General features: G+C 41.2%; 1 protein-coding gene across 1 annotated transcript; it reads right to left on the reverse strand.

The window, feature by feature from the left end:
* Positions 1–804: 804 nt before the first annotated feature.
* Positions 805–23,052, reverse strand: MEDAG (mesenteric estrogen dependent adipogenesis). The gene is made up of 5 exons (XM_077298268.1): positions 22,637–23,052; positions 17,413–17,525; positions 10,395–10,507; positions 4,617–4,908; positions 805–2,433 (listed from the first exon to the last, which is right to left on the reverse strand). The coding sequence occupies exons 1-5, from the start codon at positions 22,924–22,926 to the stop codon at positions 2,357–2,359; spliced, it is 885 nt and encodes a 294-aa protein (XP_077154383.1). The 5' UTR covers positions 22,927–23,052; the 3' UTR covers positions 805–2,356.
* Positions 23,053–24,067: the final 1,015 nt, after the last annotated feature.

A 24,067-nucleotide genomic window follows, 5' to 3' on the forward strand; every position in this document is an offset into this window, starting at 1 on the left:
AGATCTCCTCTATGTAGTAGAATTGCTAAGTTGCTATGAGCGCAGACCACTGGGTGGTGCTCACAGCAATTCGGTACTGACAGCCATAGAGGTCCTAAGGAGATCTCTGGTTGTCATGCCGATGAACCGATGTCCCCCGATCACGTGACGGGGGTCACTGGTGTGCGTACTTCTGGCCGATGGCCGGAAGCACAATTTAAATGCCACTGTCAGAGTTTGACAGCAGCATTTAACTTTAACTAACGATCCACCCGCGGCTATTGCGGGCACATGTCAGCTGTTCAAAACAGCTGACATGTCCCCGGAAAGATGTGGGCTCACCGCCGGAGCCCACATCAAAGTGGGGGATACTGACATTGGCGTACTAATACGTATGATGTAAGGGGTTAAAGGGTTCTTCTAATCTTCTTTCCCCTGGAGTGACTGCTCCTCATGAGTGTCATCACGACCATGCTGTTTGCCTGAGCCGTGCGCACCCGATGGTTCTCCACCATCAAAAGCACGGCAAGACTGACACTGGCCAGGATTGGGAGGTAACAGAGTGCTCAAGAAATCCTGTCCAGCCTTAGTGCAGAGGTTACAAGCTCATCAGGAATGAGCTTGAATGCACTGCCATGTGCGACCACTGTTGTTGTTTGGCAATGAGCCGTAAACAATAAAAAAGGATAAAATTTTGAATATCGGGAGAACAGCGTAAAATCTTTATAAAAAGTAGATTGGAAAGTTGTTTGTTTTTACAAGCACTGTCCAACCATATCCATTTCTATCGTGACGGAGCTGTAATGATTAAAAACATTATATAACAATTTCAGTACACAAAGGGATTTTCATAAAACTGAATTTTAATACAAAATCTAAATCTGTACATATAAAACAAAATAACATACCACCTTTACTAAATTAAGTCTAAAGATAAATGTCTTTAGATCTGTGTTCATCCTGCTTTTAGGTCCACTAATGCCAAGCTATAAAATATAATATAGTAAAGCTATATGTACAAAAAGTCACTAATGGCATTTATAAACAATAAATGTTTTCTGAGATTAAAGTCTTTGAGAACTGGGCTCCATAGTAAAATATAAAGAGGGCCGTGGTGCAGGCCCAAAGTCAGCAGCATGTGACATACTGTATATACAGTATATGCATATATATATATACATATATATATATATATATATATATATATATACATATATATAATAACATATTCCAGCATTTATTTTAGCCTGATAGCATTATACATAATGACAAAGAATGAGGTGGAGTCCCAAGACTTTTCCAAAGTGAAGATGAAGAATCTTGAAGCAAAAATGGATCATAGCTTCCCCTTCCCCGTCCCGCTTACCAGGCCCCATTGACATATTGAAATGTAGTTTGGGAGAAAAAAGATATTTAAAACAAATATAAGCTTTTAGTAATGACATCAAAGGACACTAAATTCAGCAACCCTCAGCCTATATACTTGTCCAAAGTGATAGGATATATCTACGATGCTTGATCTTACCGATAATACAGTAGATTAAGAAAAATATTCAGAACATCTAGTAATACGTAGAAGGTAATACAGGAAAGGGAAATTATCTAACATAATAAAAATGTCAGAACTATACAATGCACCCAGCTTCCGAAAAATAGAAAGTCCTTAACATAGTAAATGTAGAATATATGATCAGTGCATATTTACTAAAAAAAAAAAGTTTTTAAAAATATTTTTATCAATAAATTCTGGAGGAACCTGCATGTCTTTGCATTTCAGTGACAGTCTACTATCATCAATGCAAAATACATTTTGTGATATTTTACTTCTCCACTGGGAGCACTGTAGGGAAATTAAACACTCGCTATCAGGTTCACCTTTCAGTTACAGCTCAGTGCTGGGGGTCTCAGCAGTCAGAGCTATCAGTAATTAGTTTATCATCGAGGGACCCTTCCAATAAGGAGAGTTAATATGAAGTAAAAAACCTTAATAAGTGTTTTAAGTAAAAAAAAAAAAACTTGGTTTATCTGGTTTTGAAAAGCAAACAGCACAACAAAGTCTATCGGGGGGTAAATGTTCACTTCAATAACTGACACAGTTCTAAGATTCCAATGGTTCCTTTAGTCCGCGGAGGTCAGTGATGGTTTTACATTGTAAAACGCTTGATACTCTTAAATACGTTTGTCTTCCTCTACTTTGCCGATAATATAATCTTAAGTCAAGAAAATCCATAACAACACAGCCCATGATTTTTTCCGTTAAGTGATGATAAGCTTTAACCTCAGTATTAGCCATATTGTCCTCTGTCTGTGCTTTCACGTCTGTATTTATCTAACTTGTTCTTTTTTTCTGTTATGAAAATTTTCCTTTGTTTAATCTTCATGAACTCATAGGCAGAACTGGGGCAATATCATTGACCTCTTCTTCTTGCGGAAAAGGATCTTCCGTGATCATATCTGAAAAAAATAGAATAAAAGTATTTTTAGCACTTAGACTAACTATCTAAAAAACAATAATGATTTAGAAAGGCTCACCACTGTTTTTTAGGAGCTGAAATGTCCCATTTGAGATGGGTCAATAAAAGTACCTTCACTTTTTTAATTCTTTATGTGGAGTGCTACCTGCCTATCCATCCACCTGCCTATCCATCCATCTGCCTATCCATCCACCTGCCTATCCATCCACCTGCCTATCCATCCATCTTCCTATCTAACCATCTGCCTATCAATCCACCTGCCTATCCATCCAACTGCCCATCCATCCATCTGCCTATCCATCCATCTTCCTATCTAACCATCTGCCTAGCCATCCACCTGCCTAGCCATCCACCTGCCTAGCCATCCACCTGCCTATCCATCCATCTGCCTATCCATCCATCTGCCTATGAATCCACCTGCCTATCCATCCACCTGCCTATCCATCCACCTGCCTATCCATCCACCTGCCTATCCATCCACCTGCCTATCCATCCACCTGCCTATCCAGCCACCTGCCTATCCAGCCACCTGCCTATCCATCCACCTGCCTATCCATCCAACTGCCTATCCATCCACCTGCCTATCCATCCAACTGCCTATCCAACCACATGCCTATCCACCTGCCTATTCATCCACCTGCCTATCCATCCACCTCCTTATTCATCCACATGCCTATCCAGCCACCTTTGAAGTAGGTACACAGGGTTCAACCCACAGCGTTTACTTATCATGTGCACATACCCTAAATCACATCAAGATCTATTAAAGAAATATGGTAACAATAATAAAAAAACACAATAGTTAAACCTGTATTTGTTACAACACATAAAGAATTTAATCAAATTAACAAATATCTCCCCATGCTGTATAGTGACCACCAACTTAATGAAAGGATTATGTATTCTCTGTTGAGAAATCTCCCACTCTTTTTCAACTCCTTTCCCCTAGTCTGACTACTCGAGAAACGCAGGGCAGAAAAGCCTGGCTCACACCTACAGGTCTTCACAAATGTGGCATGGATAAATGCATCCCTTGCAAATATGCAAAGCAAACTAAAGAAGTAAATTTAATTACATTGGATAAGATACATCAATCACATTAGACAGTTTATAAACTGTGGTAGCAGATTCATAGTATATTGTGTCCAATCTATAGATTGCAATGTTAGATATGTGGACTGCACCTGTAAGTTGAGACAGAGAATTAATGAGCATATACCTGACTCCACAAACCCTGAGGCAATTAACCTTTCCAACCCTTCCAATGTCTCCAAACACTTTTTGTAGGAACACAATGGTAACTTAAAAGACTTTCAATTTTTTGGTTTGGAAAGAGTTAAACTTTCTACCAGAGGAGGAGATCGCAAAAGAGCCTTGCTGAATCATGAAGAAGCTGAACACTTCTTACACCCCTCCCCCCTAACGGTTTAAACAAACAAACAGATTTGATTCTACATTATTAGTAAGGGAATAATATGACCATGGTTTATATTTTCTTTTCTGTTTTTATTAGGTATATGGTTTTATTATAATATACAGTTGTGTTCAAAACTTTACATACCCCAGCAGAATTTGTGCTTTCTTGGCCTTTTCTCAGATAATATGAATGATAACACCAAAGCTTTTTTTCCCACTCATGGTTAGCAGTTGGGTGAAGCCATTTATTGTCAAACTACTGTGTTTTCTCTTTTTAAATCAACAGTAGTTTGATTTAATTCAGCCATCATACATTCAGCCAACAGCTCTGTCTCCCGACTCTCCAAATACCTGAATTTGAAATTGGTAGCAACTTATCTCCACTGAGAACAAAAGTGTCGACCATAAAAATTCTAAATTCTGATGCTTTTCTATCTCGACATCAGAAGAGAGTCAGGAGGCCCCCCATACAGATCAGTCGTCAGGTTCTGATGGTTTTCATCGAAAGTGTATGGGGACATTAACAAAAAGATGCTTAAATATGTGATTTTTTTTAACAAAGCTCCTAAATGGTAGTTATAGTATTCTCCTTATATGAAAGGTTGGCATAGAGATGGCTAAAGCTGCTCTACGTTGTAAAGGTCCCAACAAACAACTCCCAAATCTCAACTTCCTGGACCTGAATATTACGATGAACTGTAGTTTGAGGTTAAAATTTGACATTCCGAAATTAATATTTATTCTTACCCATAGAGTATATACTGGGTCTTCGATCGTGGTCCAAACTGCTGCCCAGGCGTATTAATGGGTTGGTCATTTTGGACAGGAATATTTTAACTCTTTCTTTCCTGCTACTGTTCGTACAGTGCAAGTTCAGAATCTTCCCATGCAAGTCACAATTTTTCTTGCTAAAACCAAGCAAGTAGAAGAAATCCACAAAGACATCGAGCTTGAAAGTGAATGAAAAATTCAGGTTGTCCTCTATCAGTTCGAAGTTTTGTCTCTGGAGGTATTCTCTCACATCATTGTGAAAGGTAAACTAGTGAGAAGAAGAAGAAGGATTATTAATGGCAGACAAAATTCTATATGTAGTCATCAGCAAAGCCACTTCCTTCATTTATCTATTGGGGCTTGTTCAGGCAAGAATATTATAGGTACGTCTGCTGTCCGTGTGAGCATGCGCACCCAATACACAAAGTATGCCAGTCCACATGGCCGAGCACATGCAGACGAGCACACGGAGCCAGTCACATCTGTAATTTGCCAAGCTCCAAAATTTGGACTGAAGGCTAAGGGCCTGAACATGCAACATGCAATGTTTTCTCAAGGTTGTGTCCCTCAGAAGAAAGCTTATTACAAAGGTTTGTTGTAGGTGTAACAAAACCTCCATGGCAATTTTCTTGTATTTTTTTTTCTTTTTAACATTTAGCACTTGCCTTTTTTTCAGCTGCTTTGTTTTTAAGTCATAAAGAATAATCTATGCTAAGAAAATAGAAAAAACACCATACCCAGGAAATGCAAGCAAAAAAAGCACCACAAATCAAAATGCCTTTATGTAGTGTTTTCTATATATTTTACTATTTTATAGGTGTCTGGATTCTGGATCTTTAACTCCAAAAAGTAAGCATAACACAATTACATAGTTATTAAGGTTGAAGGAAGACTGTAAGTCCATCTAGTTCAACCCATAGCCTAACCTAACATGCCCTAACATGTTGATCCAGAGGAAGGCAAAAAAAAACCATGTGGCAAAGAGTAACTCCACCATGGGGAAAAAAATTCCTTCCCGACTCCACATACGGCAATCAGACTAGTTCCCTGGATCAACGCCTTATCAAGGAATCTAGTGTATATACCCTGTAACATTATACTTTTCCAGAAAGGAATCCAGTCCACTCTTAAATTTAATTAATGAATCACTCATTACAACCTCATATGGCAGAGTTCCATAGTCTCACTGCTCTTACAGTAAAGAATCCGCGTCTGTTATTATGCTTAAACCTTTTTTCCTCCAGACGTAGAGGATGCCCCCTTGTCCCTGTCTCAGGTCTATGATTAAAAACATCATCAGAAAGGTCTTTGTACTGTCCCCTCATATATTTATACATTAAAATAAGATCACCCCTTAGTCTTCGTTTTTCCAAACTAAATAGCCCCAAGTGTAATAACCTATCTTGGTATGGCAGACCCCCCAGTCCTCTAATAACCTTGGTCGCTCTTCTCTGCACCCGCTCCAGTTCAGCTATGTCTTTCTTATACACCGGAGACCAGAACTGTGCACAGTATTCTAAGTGTGGTCGAACTAGTGACTTGTATAGAGGTAAAATTATGTTCTCTTCATGAGCATCTATGCCTCTTTTAATACATCCCATTATTTTATTTGCCTTTGTAGCAGCTGCCTGACACTGGCCACTGAATATGAGTTTGTCATCCACCCATATACCCAGGTCTTTTTCATTGACGGTTTTGCCCAGAGTTTTAGAATTAAGCACATAGTTATACATCTTATTACTTCTACCCAAGTGCATGACCTTACATTTATCCCCATTAAAGCTCATTTGCCATTTATCAGCCCAAGCTTCTAGTTTACATAAATCATCCTGCAATATAAAATTGTCCTCCCCTTTATTGATTACCCTGCAGAGTTTAGTGTCATCTGCAAATATTGAAATTCTACTCTGAATGCCCCCTACAAGGTCATTAATAAATATGTTAAAAAGAAGAGGGCCCAATACTGACCCCTGTGGTACCCCACTGCTAACCGCAACCCAGTCCGAGTGTGCTCCATTAATAACCACCCTTTGTTTCCTATCCCTGAGCCAGCTCTCAACCCACTTACACATATTTTCCCCTATCCCCATTACTCTCATTTTATGTAACAACCTTTTGTGTGGCACCGTATCAAAAGCTTTGGAAAAGTCCATATACACTACGTCCACTGGGTTCCCTTGGTCCAGTCCGGAACTTACCTCTTCATAGAAGCTGATCAAATTAGTCTGACATGAACGGTCCCTAGTAAACCCGTGCTGATACTGGGTCATAAGGTTATTCCTCTTCAGATACTCCAGCATAGCATCCCTTAGAATGCCCTCCAGGATTTTACCCACAGTAGAGGTTAAGCTTACTGGCCTATAATTACCGAGTTCAGTTTTTGTCCCCTTTTTGAATATTGGCACCACATTTGCTATACGCCAGTCCTGTGGTACAGACCCTGTTATTATGGAGTCTTTAAAGATTAAAAATAATGGTCTATCAATGACTGTACTTAGTTCCTGCAGTACTCGGGGGTGTATCCCATCCGGGCCCGGAGATTTGTCAATTTTAGTGATTTTTAGACGCCGCCGTACTTCCTGCTGGGTTTAGCAGGTGACATTTAATGGGGAATTTTTATCACTAGTCATTTTGTCTGCCATGGGATTTTCTTTTGTAAATACTGATGAAAAAAAGTCATTTAGCATATTGGCTTTTTCCTCATCCTCATCCTCCATTTCCCCCAGATTATTTTTAAGGGGGCCAACACTGTCATTTTTTAGTTTCTTACTATTTATATAGTTAAAGAATATTTTGGGATTATTTTTACTCTCTCTGGCAATGAGTCTCTCTGTCTCAATCTTTGCTGCCTTGATTTGCTTTTTACAGAATTTATTAAATTTTCTGTATTTATTTAATGCCTCCTCACTACCTACTTCCTTTAATTCTCTAAATGCTTTCTTTTTGTCCCTTATTGCGCCCCTTACAGCTCTATTTAGCCATATTGGTTTCCTCCTATTTTTAGTATGTTTATTCCCATACGGTATATACTGTGCACAGGTCCTATCCAGGATGCTAATAAACATCTCCCATTTTCTTTGTGTATTTTTGTGTCTCAGGATATCGTCCCAGTTAATTGCACCAAGATCCTCTCTCATCCGTTGGAAATTTGCCCTCCTGAAGCGTAGTGTCCTTGTCACCCCTCTACTATACATCTTATTAAAGGAGACATGAAAACTTATTATTTTGTGATCACTATTCCCCAAGTGACCCTCAACCCTTATAATTGATATGCGGTCTGGCCTGTTGGTTAATATTAGGTCTAGCAGTGCCCCCCTCCTTGTTGGGTCCTGAACCAGTTGTGAAAGGTAATTGTCTCTCATAGTTGACAAAAAACAATTACCTTTACTGGAACTGCAGGTTTCTGTTCCCCAATCTATTTCAGGGTTGTTGAAGTCCCCCATAATAATGACTTCTCCTTGAGTCGCAGCTTCATCTATTTGCTTTACGAGGCTATTCTCCATTGCTTCCATTATTTTTGGAGATTTATAACAAATCCCTATCAGTAATTTATTATTTTTTCCCCCTCCCCTTATCTCCACCCACAGGGACTCTACATTTTCATTAAATTCACCTATATTATCACGCAGGATGGGTTTTAAGGAAGATTTTACATATAGACACACCCCTCCCCCTCGCTTATCTGTATGGTCATTTCTGAACAGGCTATAGCCCTGCAAGTTAACAGCCCAGTCATGGCTCTCATCCAGCCACGTCTCAGATATCCTCACCATGTCATAATTATGCTCCAACAACATTAGTTCTAATTCATCCATTTTGTTGGCGAGGCTTCTGGCATTAGTATACATGCACTTGATGTTACTCTCTGTACCTCTATTCTTTCATAAATTACTAACTGTTCTAACCCCACCCCCCATGCCACCGCCACCCCCAACTTCCTTATTTGTGCCCAGGTCTCTATCTGCACTATCTTCCCCTCCTATAAAATGAATACCCTCCCCCCCAATACCTAGTTTAAACACTCCTCCAACCTTCTAACCATTTTCTCCCCCAGCACAGCTGCCCCTTCCCCATTGAGGTGCAGCCCGTCCCTAGCGTAGAGCCTGTAGCCAACTGAGAAGTCGGCCCAGTTCTGCAGGAACCCAAACCCCTCCTTCCTACACCAATTCTTGAGCCACTTATTAACCTCCCTAATCTCCCGTTGCCTCTCTGGCGTGGCACGTGGTACAGGCAGTATTTCGGAAAATACCACGTTGGAGGTCCTTGCTTTCAGCTTGCAGCCTAATTCCCTGAAATCATCTTTAAGGACCTTCCACCTACCTCTAACTTTGTCATTTGTGCCAATGTGCACCATGACCGCTGGGTCCTCACCAGCCCCTCCCAGTAATCTGTCCACCCGATCAGCGATGTGTCGGACTCGAGCGCCAGGTAGGCAGCACACCGTTCGACGATCCCTGTCTTTGTGACAGATTGCCCTATCTGTTCCCCTAATAATTGAGTCCCCCACTACCAGCACCTGTCTGGCCTGCCCTGCTCTCCTATTTCCCTCCTTACTGGAGCAGTCACTCCTCCGGCTTTCAGAGGACATGCCTGGCTGCAGCAGTGCTACCCCTGTACTGGCACCCCCCTCATCTGCCAACTTAGCAAACTTATTGGGGTGTGCCAGATCAGGACTAGCCTCCCTGGCACTCTTCCCTCTACCCCGCCTTCTATCTGTCACCCAGCTAACTGCCACACTGTCCTGCAGCTCCATCCTACCATCCCCCTCCTCATCTATCCCATTGAGCGTCTGCTCAATATTGTCTATGGATCTCAGTGTTGCCAGCTGCACATTTAGATTCAGTATCTGGGTTTCCAAATGCACAATATGCTCACATCTCGCACAGCAGTATGCACCCTCGACCGGCTGGTCAAGGACTGCATACATGTGGCAAGATGTACACTGGATGGCATTAACAATTGTGGAGCACATTTCCTAATGGGGATTGCACCACACAGAAACGTTAATTAAAAATAAATACAAAGTATTAATTAAAAAAAAACAAAACAAAAAACAGAAGCAATTCCTCCCTTGGAAACTCCCTGATTCCAAAGTCACTGAATCACAAGTCACACACTTACCGCCGTTCACACTTACGCTCAGGTCACACTCAGCTCGCTCACACTCGCTGTGCTGAAGATTTATAGATTTTTTTTTTTTCTCTCTATCTCCCCTCAACAGCAATCCACCTTGCTGTTCAGATGAACAGCCATGAATTAATTCATTATTGGATTTGTGCCTTTTTGTCTAGTTTTTGGTGTTTTTTGTCTATTTTTCATTTGTTACCTTATTCTGGTTTTAATTTGCACCCTTTTAAAGTTTATTTTGTAAATGCTCGCCTGATTTTCTTCAAGATTGTTGGAGGGATTTAGGTTTTTCACCAATTGCAACTTTTTAAAAAGTTACTACATTTATGTACAAATGTACTCCTGTTTCCCTCTGAATTGATTTTATGTACACCAGTTATTTTGGCTCAAATTTTGCAGCGTTTTAGTTGCACATTGAAATCTTGAGATAAAAGTTGTAAGACAGGTTAAAGATAAATTCATTCATGAACATCATGTGCCATTATGAAGAATTTATCACAAAAAAATACAAAGAAAAATGATGTAAAACCGAACAAACAAAAAACCCACAAATTATTAATCAGGCTCAATCTGGTATATTTACTAAGCTATGGTGCAGTAAACATTGGAATAAATTAAGTTTCTTACCTGTAATTGATAATTTTCTCCCATAACAGAGGATATAACATTGTTCAAACCATCCTCCACCCTGGCTTTGATCTGTGGATGTCGTGTATTTACGATGATGGCAAATGTTTTTGCTGAAAAAAAAAATTTTTTTTAGACATATCTAAAAATGTCTGAAATCTAAAAATAAAATCAATATGGAGCCACATAAAAGGATTTGTGTCATGCGAACATTACCCTGTCCTGAGGGTATTCTGTCAGGACTCATGGATGTCGAAGAGGGGGTCTGCCATTTAGCCCTGGTGGAATGAGCTGGTTCATAGGTTAAGTGTTCGGCTAATTATTTGAATGGCCACTATTTTATAATTACATTTTTGAGTCTGGCTAGAGGTGATTACCATGGTTGACGTAAGTCAGACCTTTGGTGAAGTCCAACCTGGGGTGAAGTTAGACTTCATTATGGAGCGCCCCCACTGTCGCAGGGCCGAGGGGTACCCGGTACCGGGCCTCTCTGTCGCAGTTCTGGGGTTGTCACGGTGGCTAACCCGGCCCGTGACCCTGCTAAGGGGCGTCCAATGAAATGTGTGGGTGGTGGTGTGCGGTGCAGGTCACGATGAATAACGAGGACACAAGGTTGCAGTCTCTTTACCTCTTTACTGAAGGCTTCAGGATCCTCAGTCCAGAGTATGGTTAACAGGGCTGTCTGAGACCGGCCAGTCCGTTGGCACCTCCAGAGTTCCCTTTGCAGGTGGAAATCTGTGCCTTCCTTCTAGCGCTTGTGTGTTGTAGTACTTCCCTGCTCAGCACCACGGGATAGTCCTCACAACTGTTGTGTCTGTTTCTGATGTTCCCTCACAACTGATTCTGATGTTCTTCTCCGTCCCCCAGATGATATGGCTAGGACGTACCTGAATGACAGGTAGGCCTGGAGTTCTTCCGGGACCCTAGAGTCGCCCCTCTCCCACTGTTGCCCCCTATGTCTGCTTAGGTGATTTTAGGTGAGACAGCCCGCCTATAACTGACTGTCCTGCCGTAGGTTTGAAGTATTGCTTGGAGCCTAATACTTCCTCAGCGTTTCCGGCCACCGGCTACTCGCCTCAGTAGGATGTTGCCTCGGTCTTACAGCACGACTCCTACTGGCATTTCTCCTTGTTGCGTTGATCTCGTTTCTCACTCTTCACAATAAACCTCGCTTCTTGTCCTTTCTTAGGGCACCGCCGCGATGAAGTGCAGGCGCGGTCCCGTAACGCTGTCTCTGTTTGCTAGGCCTCTGTCAGGATCCCACCCCTGACAGGGACCCCCCTGAATCTTCCCCCCGCAACACCCTCTGACAGGATGTTGCCTGGTTCCAACCCAGTCAGCTTTCTTCCTAACTTCCTATCTAACCCCCAGTTTTACCAGATTGTGAGGAGTGGCCTAATACATAGCGCCCTTAGCTCCCCCTGGAGGCCAGACTGTGAAGTGTATTGGTGTCTGTGATACCTGGTCAGGTGAACTCTTTCAGTGCCATCAGAAATTCCCGTCACCCCCTTTAGCGGCGGAGCGACAGTACTGCAACGACCAGGACTCTGGGGCGCTGCACTTATATATAGGATCTTTTCATGACATACAACCTTTAACTCTTCAATACAAAGAGTAAAGGTTAGCTGTGTTGAACTTCTTGATAGGTTATAATCTTTGAAGTCAACCACTTGCTGGGCCTGAAGACAATGGACTAAAATACATAAGGCTGCCCTTCTAGTGGTCACTACGCAACAAAAACAGGTCTCAGAATGACAGAGGATGGGAGGAAGACATTTCCGAACTTACATTTTAGCCCTCTTCTACCCTGTCCCAGAGATTACAATTTTACACATTCTTCTCACTACAACACTAGTAAGATCACTGGGTTCCCGATTCACTAAGGTGTTTTTGTCAGAATTCTGGTAGAAAACACCCTATCAAGTTGCACAAATTTTGAACAAGACGATGTGCAAAAAATATATGACTTTTGGCGTTTCCCCGCCGGCATCAGCAAACTTCCCTAAAATGGACAGAGCTGGGGTAAGATGGGTGTGGCTAAGTCTGTCTGTCTATATTATGAAAGGTTATGCCACCAAAGAACCTTTCACCAGAAATGTACTCTAGTCCCTAACTGCACTACATTTCTGCCGGAGGCACTCGGCACTTGTCAGAGCACCTAAGTCATTAAGTGAGGAATGCTTCTTAAGAAATTGGGCGCATGTTACTCCTGCATGCCCCTTCATTAAGCTGTACAAAGCCTGTCTTAATGAATCAAGCCCTAGGTTCTCCTAAACGTGTTGCATTAAGGCTAAGTTCGCACAGTGAAAATTTAGTCATTTGTTGATGCCGTAGATTTTATGCAGCATTTCTGCACCAATTCACTAAGTTAAATTACTTGAGATGTTTCATTTTATTTTTGGGGGAATTATGGAAACGCAATAAACACACATATATACATTTTTTTTATCTGAAAATTTGGAACCATCTAATTCAAGTCTATGAGGAAAATTCACAAATAAAAAGCACATTTAGAGAAATTGACATGTAGATTTCAAAAGAGAACTGCAAGTCAGATTCCATAACGTAAAAAAAAAAATAATCACATTGTTCAGGAGATTTCTATAAATTCCATCCACTTTGCTGAAACTGTAACACTCTGCATTTTTTTGCACAGGAAAATACACAACGTCAAAAACTCATCAAATTCATTGTGGGAAATTAGATGTTTTTTCATAATGGTATGTGTCATCAGAAAATCACCTTCTGTCTAAATCAAGTTCTTATGTTAAACATACAGTATACAGTATTTGCTTTAATTTTTTTGTGTTTTTTTTTAATTTTTCATGTCAGAATGTATATTGAAAAAAAAATAGTGAAATCTTGCAGTTTTCACTCTGGCCACTAAACTTCCTACTAGACTGACAGTTCTTGCTCTGTAGAGATCACTTGTCATTAGTACTCGTCTCACTATCATCTCAGGCAGGGTAACAATTAAAACCTACATAAACTAAATTTTCATGCATCCTTGACAAAAGGCGATGTCTCAGCATGCTGTGGGTACGGAAAGTATTCAGACCCCTCTAAATTTTTCACTCTTTGTTTCATTGCAGCCATTTGGTAAATTCAAAAAAGTTCATTTTTTCACATTAATGTACAATGTTGCAAATTTAATAAAAAAGAAAAACTGAAATATCACATGGTCCTAAGTATTCAGACCCTTTGCTCAGACACTCATATTTAAGTCACATGCTGTCCATTTCCTTGTGATCTTCCTTGAGATGGTTCTACTCCTTCATTGGAGGCCAGCTGTGTTTAATTAAACTGATAGGACTTGATTTGGAAAGGCACACACCTGTCTATATAAGACCTTGCAGCTCACAGTGCATGTCAGACCAAATGAAAATCATGAGGTCAAAGGAACTGGCCAAGGAGCTCAGAGACAGAATTGTGGCAAGGCACAGATCTGCCAAGGTTACAACAGAATTTCTGCAGTACTCAAGGTTCCTAAGAGCACAGTGGCCTCCATAATCCTTAAATGGAAGAAGTTTGGGACCACCAGTAGTCTTCCTAGACCTGGCCATCCAGCCAAACTGAGCAATCGTGGGAGAAGAGCCTTGGTGAGAGAGGTAAAAAGAAGAACCCCAAGATCACTGTGGCTGAGCTCCAGAGATGCAGTAGGGAGATGGGAGAAAGTTCCACAAAGTCAACTATCACTGCAGCCCTCCACCAGTCAGGCCTTTATGGCAGAGTGGCCCAACAGAAGCCTCTCCTCAGTGCAATATAGAAATATATTCAGCACACTCCGAAACATGTCTGATGCAAAAGAGGGTGTTTTAATACATACAGTATTCACAGTTACAAATGTTTTGGTCAACAAAAGACCTTCATCAGTGTGCTCTATTGTTCACAAGGCGTAAAATTGTACACCCGTAAAAATTATAGAGTTTTGCATCCAAATGTTAATTGTAGCAAGGAATGCAGTTTATACATGGAGGGCTGACACTAGCCGGTCCAACACAGGAGATATCTCAGGCTCCTGAAGAGAGGGCTAAAAATAGCCGGTCATAAACTCTCAGAATCCAGGGACAGAGGACGCGGCATCCGCCACAGGTCCACGGCGCTATATCATAGCACCGTGGACCTGCGGTGGATGCCGCGTCCTCTATCCCTGGATTCTGAGTGTTTATGACCGGCTATTTTTAGCCCTCTCTTCAGGAGCCTGAGATATCTCCTGTGTTGGACCGGCTAGTGTCAGCCCTCCATGTATAAACTGCATTCCTTGCTACAATTAACATTTGGATGTAAAACTCTATAATTTTTACGGGTGTACAATTTTACGCCTTGTGAACAATAGAGCACACCGACGAAGGTCTTTTGTTGACCGAAACGTTTGTAACTGTGAATACTGTATGTATTAAAACACCCTCTTTTGCATCAGACATCTTTCGGAGTGTGCTGAATATATTTCTATATTACGTCTTAAGGTCTGGGCACCTATTTTCATGCACCTCCACCTTGGGCTGTGCTGATCATCTACGCTACTTCTCCTCAGTGCAAGACATATGAAAGCCTGCATAGAGTTTGCTACAAAAAAAACACATGTAGGACTCCCAGACTATGAGAAATAAGATTCTCTGGTCTGATGAGACGAAGATAGACCTTTTTAGTGATAATTCTAAGTGGTATGTGTGGAGAAAACCAGGCACTGCTCATCACCTAAAACCTTAGGTTGTTTTGCGCTATGCATATAATCTCCACCTTACGATAACACAACTTCCTATATTCTATGGAACCTACTGCTTCTTTAATATAAATATCATGCCACAAATAACGAAAATCCACCCTCATAAAATAAAATCAGCATAAAAGTACAAATGGCTACATATTAAAAAACAATCCGCCAATCTTACTCAGACTATAAACCAATTAGTTCAAGTACCGCAAGTTCGTTAACAGTTCAGTATGATAAAGTGCATAGTGCTAGCAAGTATCTCATCAAGCGATGATATCAGTCTCAAAAGCGGAGGTGCAGTCTCAGATAATATCCAGATGGAGTCCGAGGTAGAAGGAATATGAAGATCTCTTCAGGAGTGTAGTCCTGGTCCACACAGCGTTCCTTACTTTGGATGGTCACGTGACTACCATACGTCACGCAAGGTCCTGTTCGGCGTCTGCAGCATCACAGGCTCCAAGCGTGTACCGGCTCTTGTTGCGCACCACTAGTGAGGACCTTTAGGGGGTGTATGTCACCGGACAGGACTACACTCCTGAAGAGATCTTCATATTCCTTCTACCTCGGACTCCATCTGGATATTATCTGAGACTGCACCTCCGCTTTTGAGACTGATATCATCGCTTGATGAGGTACTTGCTAGCACTATGCACTTTATCATACTGAACTGTTAACGAACTTGCGGTACTTGAACTAATTGGTTTATAGTCTGAGTAAGATTGGCGGATTGTTTTTTTATATGTAGCCATTTGTACTTTTATGCTGATTTTATTTTATGAGGGCGGATTTTCGTTATTTGTTGCATGATATTTATATTAAAGAAGCAGTAGGTTCCATAGAATATAGGAAGTTGTGTTATCGTAAGGTGGAGATTATATGCATAGCGCAAAACAACCTAAGGTTTTATATATTTTATCGTTGACAACATTTGTGGTTTTTGTCCTGTTTTGCAGCTGCATTTTTTCCCCTAATATTGCCGCTTTGCGCCGACCATTATATACTTTAAATTAATTTACTGCTCATCACCTACCCAGTACAATCCCAACAGTGAAGCATGGTGGTGGCATCATCATGCTATTGGGGTGTTTTTCAGCTGTAGGGACAGGATGACTGGTTGTCATTGAAGGAAATATCAATGCATCCAAGTACAGAGATATCCTGGATGAAAACCTCTTCCAGAGTGTTCTAGACCTCAGATGTGACCAAAGGTTCAACTTCTAACAAGACAATGGCCCTAAGCACACAGCTAAAATAACAAAGGAGTGGCTTCAGAACAACTCTGTGACCATTTTTGACTGGCCCAGCCAGAGCCCTGACCCAAACCCAATTGAGCATCTCTGGAGAGGCCTGAAAATGGCTGTCCACCAACCTGACAGAACTGAAGAGGATCTGCAAGGAAGAATGGCAGAGAATGCCCAAATCCAGGTGTGAAAACTTGTTGCATCATTCCTAAGAAGATTCATGGCTGTACCAGCTCAAAAGGTGCTTCTACTCAATATTGAGCAAAGCATCTGAATGCTAATGACCATGTGATATTTCAGTTTTTCTTTTTTAATACATTTGCAAAAATTACTACATTTCTGTGTTTTTTCAGTCAAGATGGGGTGCAGAGTGTACATTAATGAGAAAATAATGAACTTTTTTGAATTTACCAAATGGCTGCAATGAAACAAAGAGTGAAAAATTTAAAGGGGTCTAAATACTTTCCGTACCCACTGTACCTCCTCCCCCTCCCTGCATAATGCCTTCTTACAGGTTACAAAGAATGCCCGGAAAACCCTCCCATAGAAGTCAGTGACCATCCAATCTACTCTTTCCATGGTCCATGTGGCTACTAGAAAGATCTCTGAAGGCTGTTAGGCAGATCAAGCAAGATGGCCCCAACCATAATCATATACAGAAAGTAAAAAAAAAAAAATCAGATATAGGACAAGATAACATGATTACTAACTGGTTTTAATTTATAAAAAAATTTGTAGTTGAAATGTTCTCTTCAGAAATGGTCCACACCCTGACAGCTGAAGATTAAGCATGACCTGCTTATTTGTGCTCCATGAAGTTACTGAAGACAGGTACATTTTGTACTATTGCAGGTACTTGGGTCTGGTTGTACCACACCGGTGATAGAATAACAAGCTGACATTACCTGATGGATTCATAGGTCATTTTCCAAAGGTTGAGCTTTAGTATTGTTTTCAATCCCTGACTCAACTGAGATTTTGTTAAATGCTTTCGAACATTACCCAAAACACTAACGTTAGATGTGAATTGCAGCATGAAGATCTCGGAAACTTATCATCGTACCTGAAGTTGAGTCGCTGTTGATTTTTTGGGCGTTTGTTATAAATAACAGGGGCTTTGCTAGCAATGTTTCTCTGTAATCCTTATAATCCACATGACTTCGAAGGGTGACTTTCCTGAAAAAATAAAAAGACAAAGCATAACATAATGTTAAAGGGGTTCTCTGTCTTCTGGAACAAAAAGATAACAACAACAAATTCTATAAAAAAAACAACTCTCCTTTTCTATACAGCAAAGGCACTCTGGTGGTCCTAGTTTTTATGTAAAAGAGCCCAGCATTGTAGAAAATCACTGACCACACCACTCAAGTGCTGGATATAAATGAGCCAGTTGATTCACAGGATTCAAGTCCACCAACCAGGACACTGCTGGCTAGATGGGAGACCCTAAAGTCTCTTACCTTCCAATGTCCCCACCATGGCATTTGAATCATCAAGGCCGGCCCGATGTCATCTTTGGGATGTGACAAACAGATTTACAGATGATATTGATTGAGTTCTGAACAATCAAAAACCAAGTAGGGGATGCCAGAAGGTAAGAGATTTGTGGGCCTCCTGTCTAGACGTCAAATACCACTGATCTGGACACTTGACCAGAGTCCCACAAATTGATCTGCTCATCTCTAGTTTTTTATATTCCTGACATCACTGCCAAGCCATAATTGCCGCACTGGTCCTGTCCGCACAGGACATGAGCACTTGTTAAGCAAAAACAAGGAGTCGGGACCATGGGAATGTCAGCTCTGAATCACCAGAGGAAAGAAGAGGTGAGTGCTGATTTTTTTTCAGTTTCACAGCTTTTGCTGCAGGTTTTATTTTTTTCCTATTTGTTTTTAAGTTTATATCAATTTAAAAGAGTTCAGATGTCCAAAAGAAGGTTAGCAAACTTTTTACAAACCATTAGCAACATCATGCAAAGTCATCCTGAATTCTATGGGGATTTTTAAATTCAACCTACGGTACATACACAATTATCTTCCGTGCTGTGCTTATCTGTGCTTAGGGCTGTTTAGGACAGGGAAGAACTAATGATTAGGAATGAGCAGACACATGGATATTCAGGTTTGCCTTGTTCGACCGAACTTTAGTCCAAAGTTCAGTTCGGATACCACAACTCTACCCAAACTTGAACCAGAACCAGAACCCAACAGAAGTCATTTGGGACCCAAAGTTTGGTGCTGTATAAGGTCTCTCTCTCCGCATCCAAACTTTGAACAATAAAATGGATTCCGGGAGAAGTCCATGTTCAGAGTTCTGTACCGGACACTAACTTTACAGTTTGGGTTCGCTCATCTCTACTAATGATAAAGGTAGTAAACAAATACTTTATTATAGATTAGCATTAGTGAAGTAGACCGCTAGAGTAAAGACTATTAAACATGGGGCTCCATAGTCAAAAATTAGTAAGAGCCCCACACTACAACTTGCAATGAAGAGAAGTTCTTCTTGGCAACTGGACTACATGCCAACTTTCCGTATAGTTCTGTTATGGCGTTATTGGGCACTCCATTTGCCCCTTCCTTTCCTGTTCTGAATAACAACTAGCGCCTTGTATCAGCCACAATGGAGAATCGCTGTGTAGTAGAAGATCCACCTCTGACAGAATTGAAACGTCAATGCATTAAAGGGACATAAATTCCTCTAATTTGCCACCTTGTGAAGGTACATTTCCCCTGCAGTGGATGACGTCGGACCAGAACTGGTTTTCCCCAGCAATAATTGCTAGTTACTGAGCTTTAGAGGAGCCAAACTTGAAATGATCATCTGACTGCCCTGCAAGCTTTGTTTTCAAAACATTTAAAGGTCTTCTGTCAGTAGGACCAACCCTCCGACTCAGACGTCTTCTCAGCTAATTTACATGTTAGAAAAAAATGAATTTCTCTGGAATTATGCACCGGATTACAAATATCAAGATGTCATTTTATTCAGTTTCCTATGACCTACATGCCCTTAGGAGATTCTCTTTAAACAAGGGCAATAACTTCTAACTTGTAACCACTGCTAACTTGTATGCAGACCTGGCATTAGTAAAGAGCTGAACAGATTGCACGAGGACATCATAAAATACACAGTAAATATTCTAAAGAATACATTGAATATTCATATTATAGTTTGTGTGGTTTAAAAGTAAATTCTCAAGGAGGTACAGATTTGTATAAGTTCCTAAATCCCTGCTGGAACCTTTCTATATTTATCATTAGTCATTTCTTCTGAGATCACATCCTTTCTGGCACTTTGAGCCCCTTCTGGTTCTTAGATGTGACTCTCTTTGGAGTATTTTGTTCACTTCTGTGTTGAAGTGATTTCATTTGTCGAACTGCAGCCAAATATGATGTCTCCAGCGTCTGTCTGCCAATACTTAATGGACGTGACATTAGAAGCTTACGTTCCGAATTCCAAAATCTCACCAGCGGAGACGCCACTTTTTTTTTATTATTGCAAACACTGAAATTTGTAAATCTTACAATGTGGATTCAATATATAAGATGTTTATATTTTATTTTGTTTAGCATAAGCTATCACAATGACCTGAATATCGAATGTAGTCATGAAATATTTCTCTTGGATGGCACACTGTTATATGGGCTGCGCCCGAGCTGCAGGGGAAGGAATGACATCAGCCAGCGTCGCGCCAATGATTCCAGATACATTCAGTTTCCCACTGTATCACATCACTAAAAGGAACAGCAAAGTCCATTTATGATTTGGTTGGGTGAAAAAGATCCGCCCAACATTTTGGTGCCTTTTTGGCTACTAGGAGTAGTGACCTGTAGCTGTAATATTCTAACCTTATACAGGGCAGGATATTAGAGGTGTTTTTGGGTCCTCCATAAATTTGTCTAAATGTGATAAAATAACATATACTCAGTTATATCAGCCTCCCGCTAGCTCTGCCAATACATCCTTGCCATCAGTCACGGCTTACCATGTCTCGCTGCAGCCAACCACTAAGCTCAGCCAATGCAGATGACATGAGCTTCTGAGCTCAGTGACTGGCAGCAGCGGTGATGTGCGTTGTTGATGTGATCTCCCCGTTGCAGCCAAAACACAGATACCAGAGTAGCAATGAGCTGGCACTGTAATAGGGGAGGGTGATTACTAGCTGTCATTATCATTTTACATTAGAGCAATCGATTGGGGCTCACTTTTTTAAAAAGTAGAAAACTTCTTTGTGTCCAAGCATCTCTTTACATACAGAAAAAGCTTTCAGCACAAGGCTGAGTTTCTCCATAAAATCCAAATCTATATTGTATTAATAGAAAGAAAAGAACTTCCGGCTCTGGAACATAGATGTTTTTAACAAATGTCTTAGCCAATGCGTTTTGACCCCTTGTGATCTTGGTCATGGCTATAACCCTTATAACAAAAAAACATTTGTATACAATTTATTAGAAGTAACTTTTATTTAAAGAAGGTTTTTTGTTATATGGGTTATGGCTATGACTAAGATCACTTGGGGTCAAAATGCGTTGGCTAAAACATTTGAAGACGCTGTTAAAAACATCTACATTAGTAAGGCTGCTTTCACACATCAGGCTTTTTGTTTCAGGCTAAATCCGGCTCTTTAGAGAAAAACCGGAACCGGAAAAAATAAAAACCGTTCCCCCAATGACTTGTATTAGTGCCGGATCGTGCCGCATGGCGCAGCGTTCCTTCTGTTTTTTTCCGGATCCGGCTAAAATTCCGATTCCGGCGTCTGGAAAAAACATCTATTGCAACGTTTTTTGTCTCCAGCGAAAAACCTGAAGCGCCAGATTAGGTGCTTCCGGCTGTTTGCTGCAATGAAAGCCTATGGGAGCCGGAAGGTGCTGGATCCGGAAAAAGGCGGATCCGGCGGCCTGATCCGGTTTTTTAAACTGAGCATGCTCCAAATTTTTTTTGTATCCAATAATCTAGATAGGCTAGCCGGATCCGTCAAAAAAAACTGATCCGTCGCATCAGTTTTCCACAATCTGCGCCGGATCAAGTTTTTCCAACATTCGCCGGATTTAGACTGACACTGAAAACCTGGATGTGTGAAAGTAGCCTAAAGCTGCAAGTTTTTAAGTCTGGAAATGGAGTGATAGATGTTATATTCTTCTATGATTTCACATGTGTCTGTGCCCCTGTAATGAGGGAGAAACAAATGTAAGGATAGTGAGCTGGAAAAACAAGAAATTGCAGATATTATATCAATACCTTAAAATCCATGTGCAACCCAGACAGCTGCAAATCCGGGACTTGTACAGATGTGCTCAGTTATACCTGGCTGTGTGGATTTTAAAGAACTGATACAATAAAGAAGTGGATTTTACGGGATCAGACCCTTGTGCTAGAACCTTTTTCTGTCCTTAAAAAGCCTAACGACATGTTGGAATTCCTATAGAGCACTTGATTGGAAATGGGACATGGTGCTTTGCAGAGAACATTAATTCAATTTTGGAACCTCTGGAGGTCTTCACAGTCAGTCCCCGCTATTGGCATGCCTAATGAATGTGCTATCAATATTATTTGCAAGGAAAAACTCTTAATATTCTGAATTTTAAAGAATATTTCCCTAAAATTGTGCGCAAAAAGTCCACATAAAGGGGATAATGTATCACTACAGATTGGCCATTTACACCATTTTATAGATGTAACTAAATTCCACATGAAGTCCTGCAAGATCTAATGTGAAAAGAACATAAAGCAACATGTTCTGTATTAGCAGTTTACTTACACGCTTTTTTTTTATAAAAAGTGGTTAGACTGCAATAATAAGAAATCAGATTTTACTATGACCTTCATAGGGACAAAGCCCGACTTACCCCAGTGTACGTTTTTACAGTATAGTGTCAGCATGAGCCATAACTTGTAGCTCCTGGACCCCAATGCAATATCGGTAACAAGTCCTCCCCTACCTTATTGTATTTTTAATACTGGTTTCCTATTATGAAGGTACTTGGGACTTCTTCAGACCCTGGTCTAATTACTACCATTGCACCTTTAACACTGACCCAAAAGTGTTAAGGAAAGGCTTAGGCTAGATTGGCACATTAGCAGCTTTTTTAAGCCAAGGCACAACTAGATATTAATGAGTTTGTACTGAAAACTGGCCAAGTTGTACAGCTCAAAATCCATCCCATACATCTAAATAAGATTGTTTCTGCAGCTCGTACATGGATTTTACATACATGTTGCTTTGAAGGGAACAATCCAATACAATATTATACCTGAATAAGCGAGAGTTTCGATGGCGGCCCACTCACCTCTGGATATAATTGATGATCCTGCACTGACGACCATCAATCAGAGCGGTGCCGTCACTATACACGTTGAAGCCTCCGGAGTAGTTATTAGAAGTCAACACGTCATCCTCCAGGGTCAGGTACTTGTCCTGCAGCTCTACGAGCAGTTTTAGGGGTAGCAGGGCTATCTCACAGTTGGCAGTGGTAAGTGTGGCCAAGATGTCTGAGCCAACTGACGAAAAACTCATTACGGAGCGGACGCTGGTGATCCGCTCCAATTGGGACTTGTTTACCGGATCCCCTGTTGCCATTGTGATGTCTCGGCAAAGTCAAGCTGTAAAGCTCCACAACAAACCCTTAGATCTTCTCTGGTCTAGCTACTGTAGGACTGATTGCTCCATCCAGCTCCAACTGCTTCCTAAGAGCTCAGAGTCAGGGTGGGACAGTAAGCCCTTCCTTATGGGAGGCACATGCACTTCTCACACCACTCCTGCCTTATACAATGTCCTCACCCCCTCCTTACAACAGGTGGAGGAAGAACTGCAAGAAAAACTGTCAGGGAGAGATCGGGTTCAGAAAAACAGGTTCTAAAATTGTTCATCATCAGGAAAGTCAAACACCATTAACCCTGTCTTTGTCAGACGCCTGATTCATGTGCAGCACAAAAGCTGTGGCATCTTTTTTAAAACTTTTTTTTTTTTATGGAAAAGTTAGCCTTTACTGTGGTGCTAAGCAGATGTCATGCTATGCTCTGCTTTATATATATATATATATATATAAATAAGAATATGCTAAGAAATTACAGTATATGCAGAGAAATTATAGTGTAATATCTCTATGCAGAATCAAAGGTTTCAAATCTTCACCAAACACACATCGAATAAAAGGGAAAAAGCATAAAAAAGCAGTAAAAAAAACAATAATCAGAGAACATTGTTAATTTTCCTGAGGATGCCAGTAGAAAACACAGCATTTAAAGGGAATCTGTAACCCCCAAAATCGAAGGTGAGCTAAGCCCACCGGCATCAGCGGCTTATCTACAGCATTCTGGAATGTTGTAGATAAGCCCCCGATGTATCCTGAAAGATGAGAAAAAGATGTTAGATTATACTCACTCAGGGTCGGTCCGGTCCAGAGCCTCCCATCTTCTTACGATGACGTTCTCTTCTTGTCTTCTCGCTGCGGCTCCGGCGCAGGCGTACTTTGTCTGCCCTGTTGAGGGCAGAGAAAGTACGCAGTGCGCAGGTGCTGGGCCTCTCTGACCTTTCCCGACACCTGCGCACTGCAGTACTTTGCTCTGCCCTCAACAGGGCAGACAAAGTAGGCCTGCGCCGGAGCTGCAGTGTGAAGTCAAGAAGAGGACACCATCGTAAGAAGATGGGAGGCCCCGGACCAGACCGCGACGCCTATCGGACTGGACCGCAGCGGGACCGTCCCTGGGTGAGTATAATC

The sequence above is a fragment of the Ranitomeya variabilis genome, chromosome 3 (genome assembly GCF_051348905.1).
Source record: "Ranitomeya variabilis isolate aRanVar5 chromosome 3, aRanVar5.hap1, whole genome shotgun sequence".
NCBI classification, from domain to species: Eukaryota; Metazoa; Chordata; class Amphibia; order Anura; family Dendrobatidae; genus Ranitomeya; species Ranitomeya variabilis.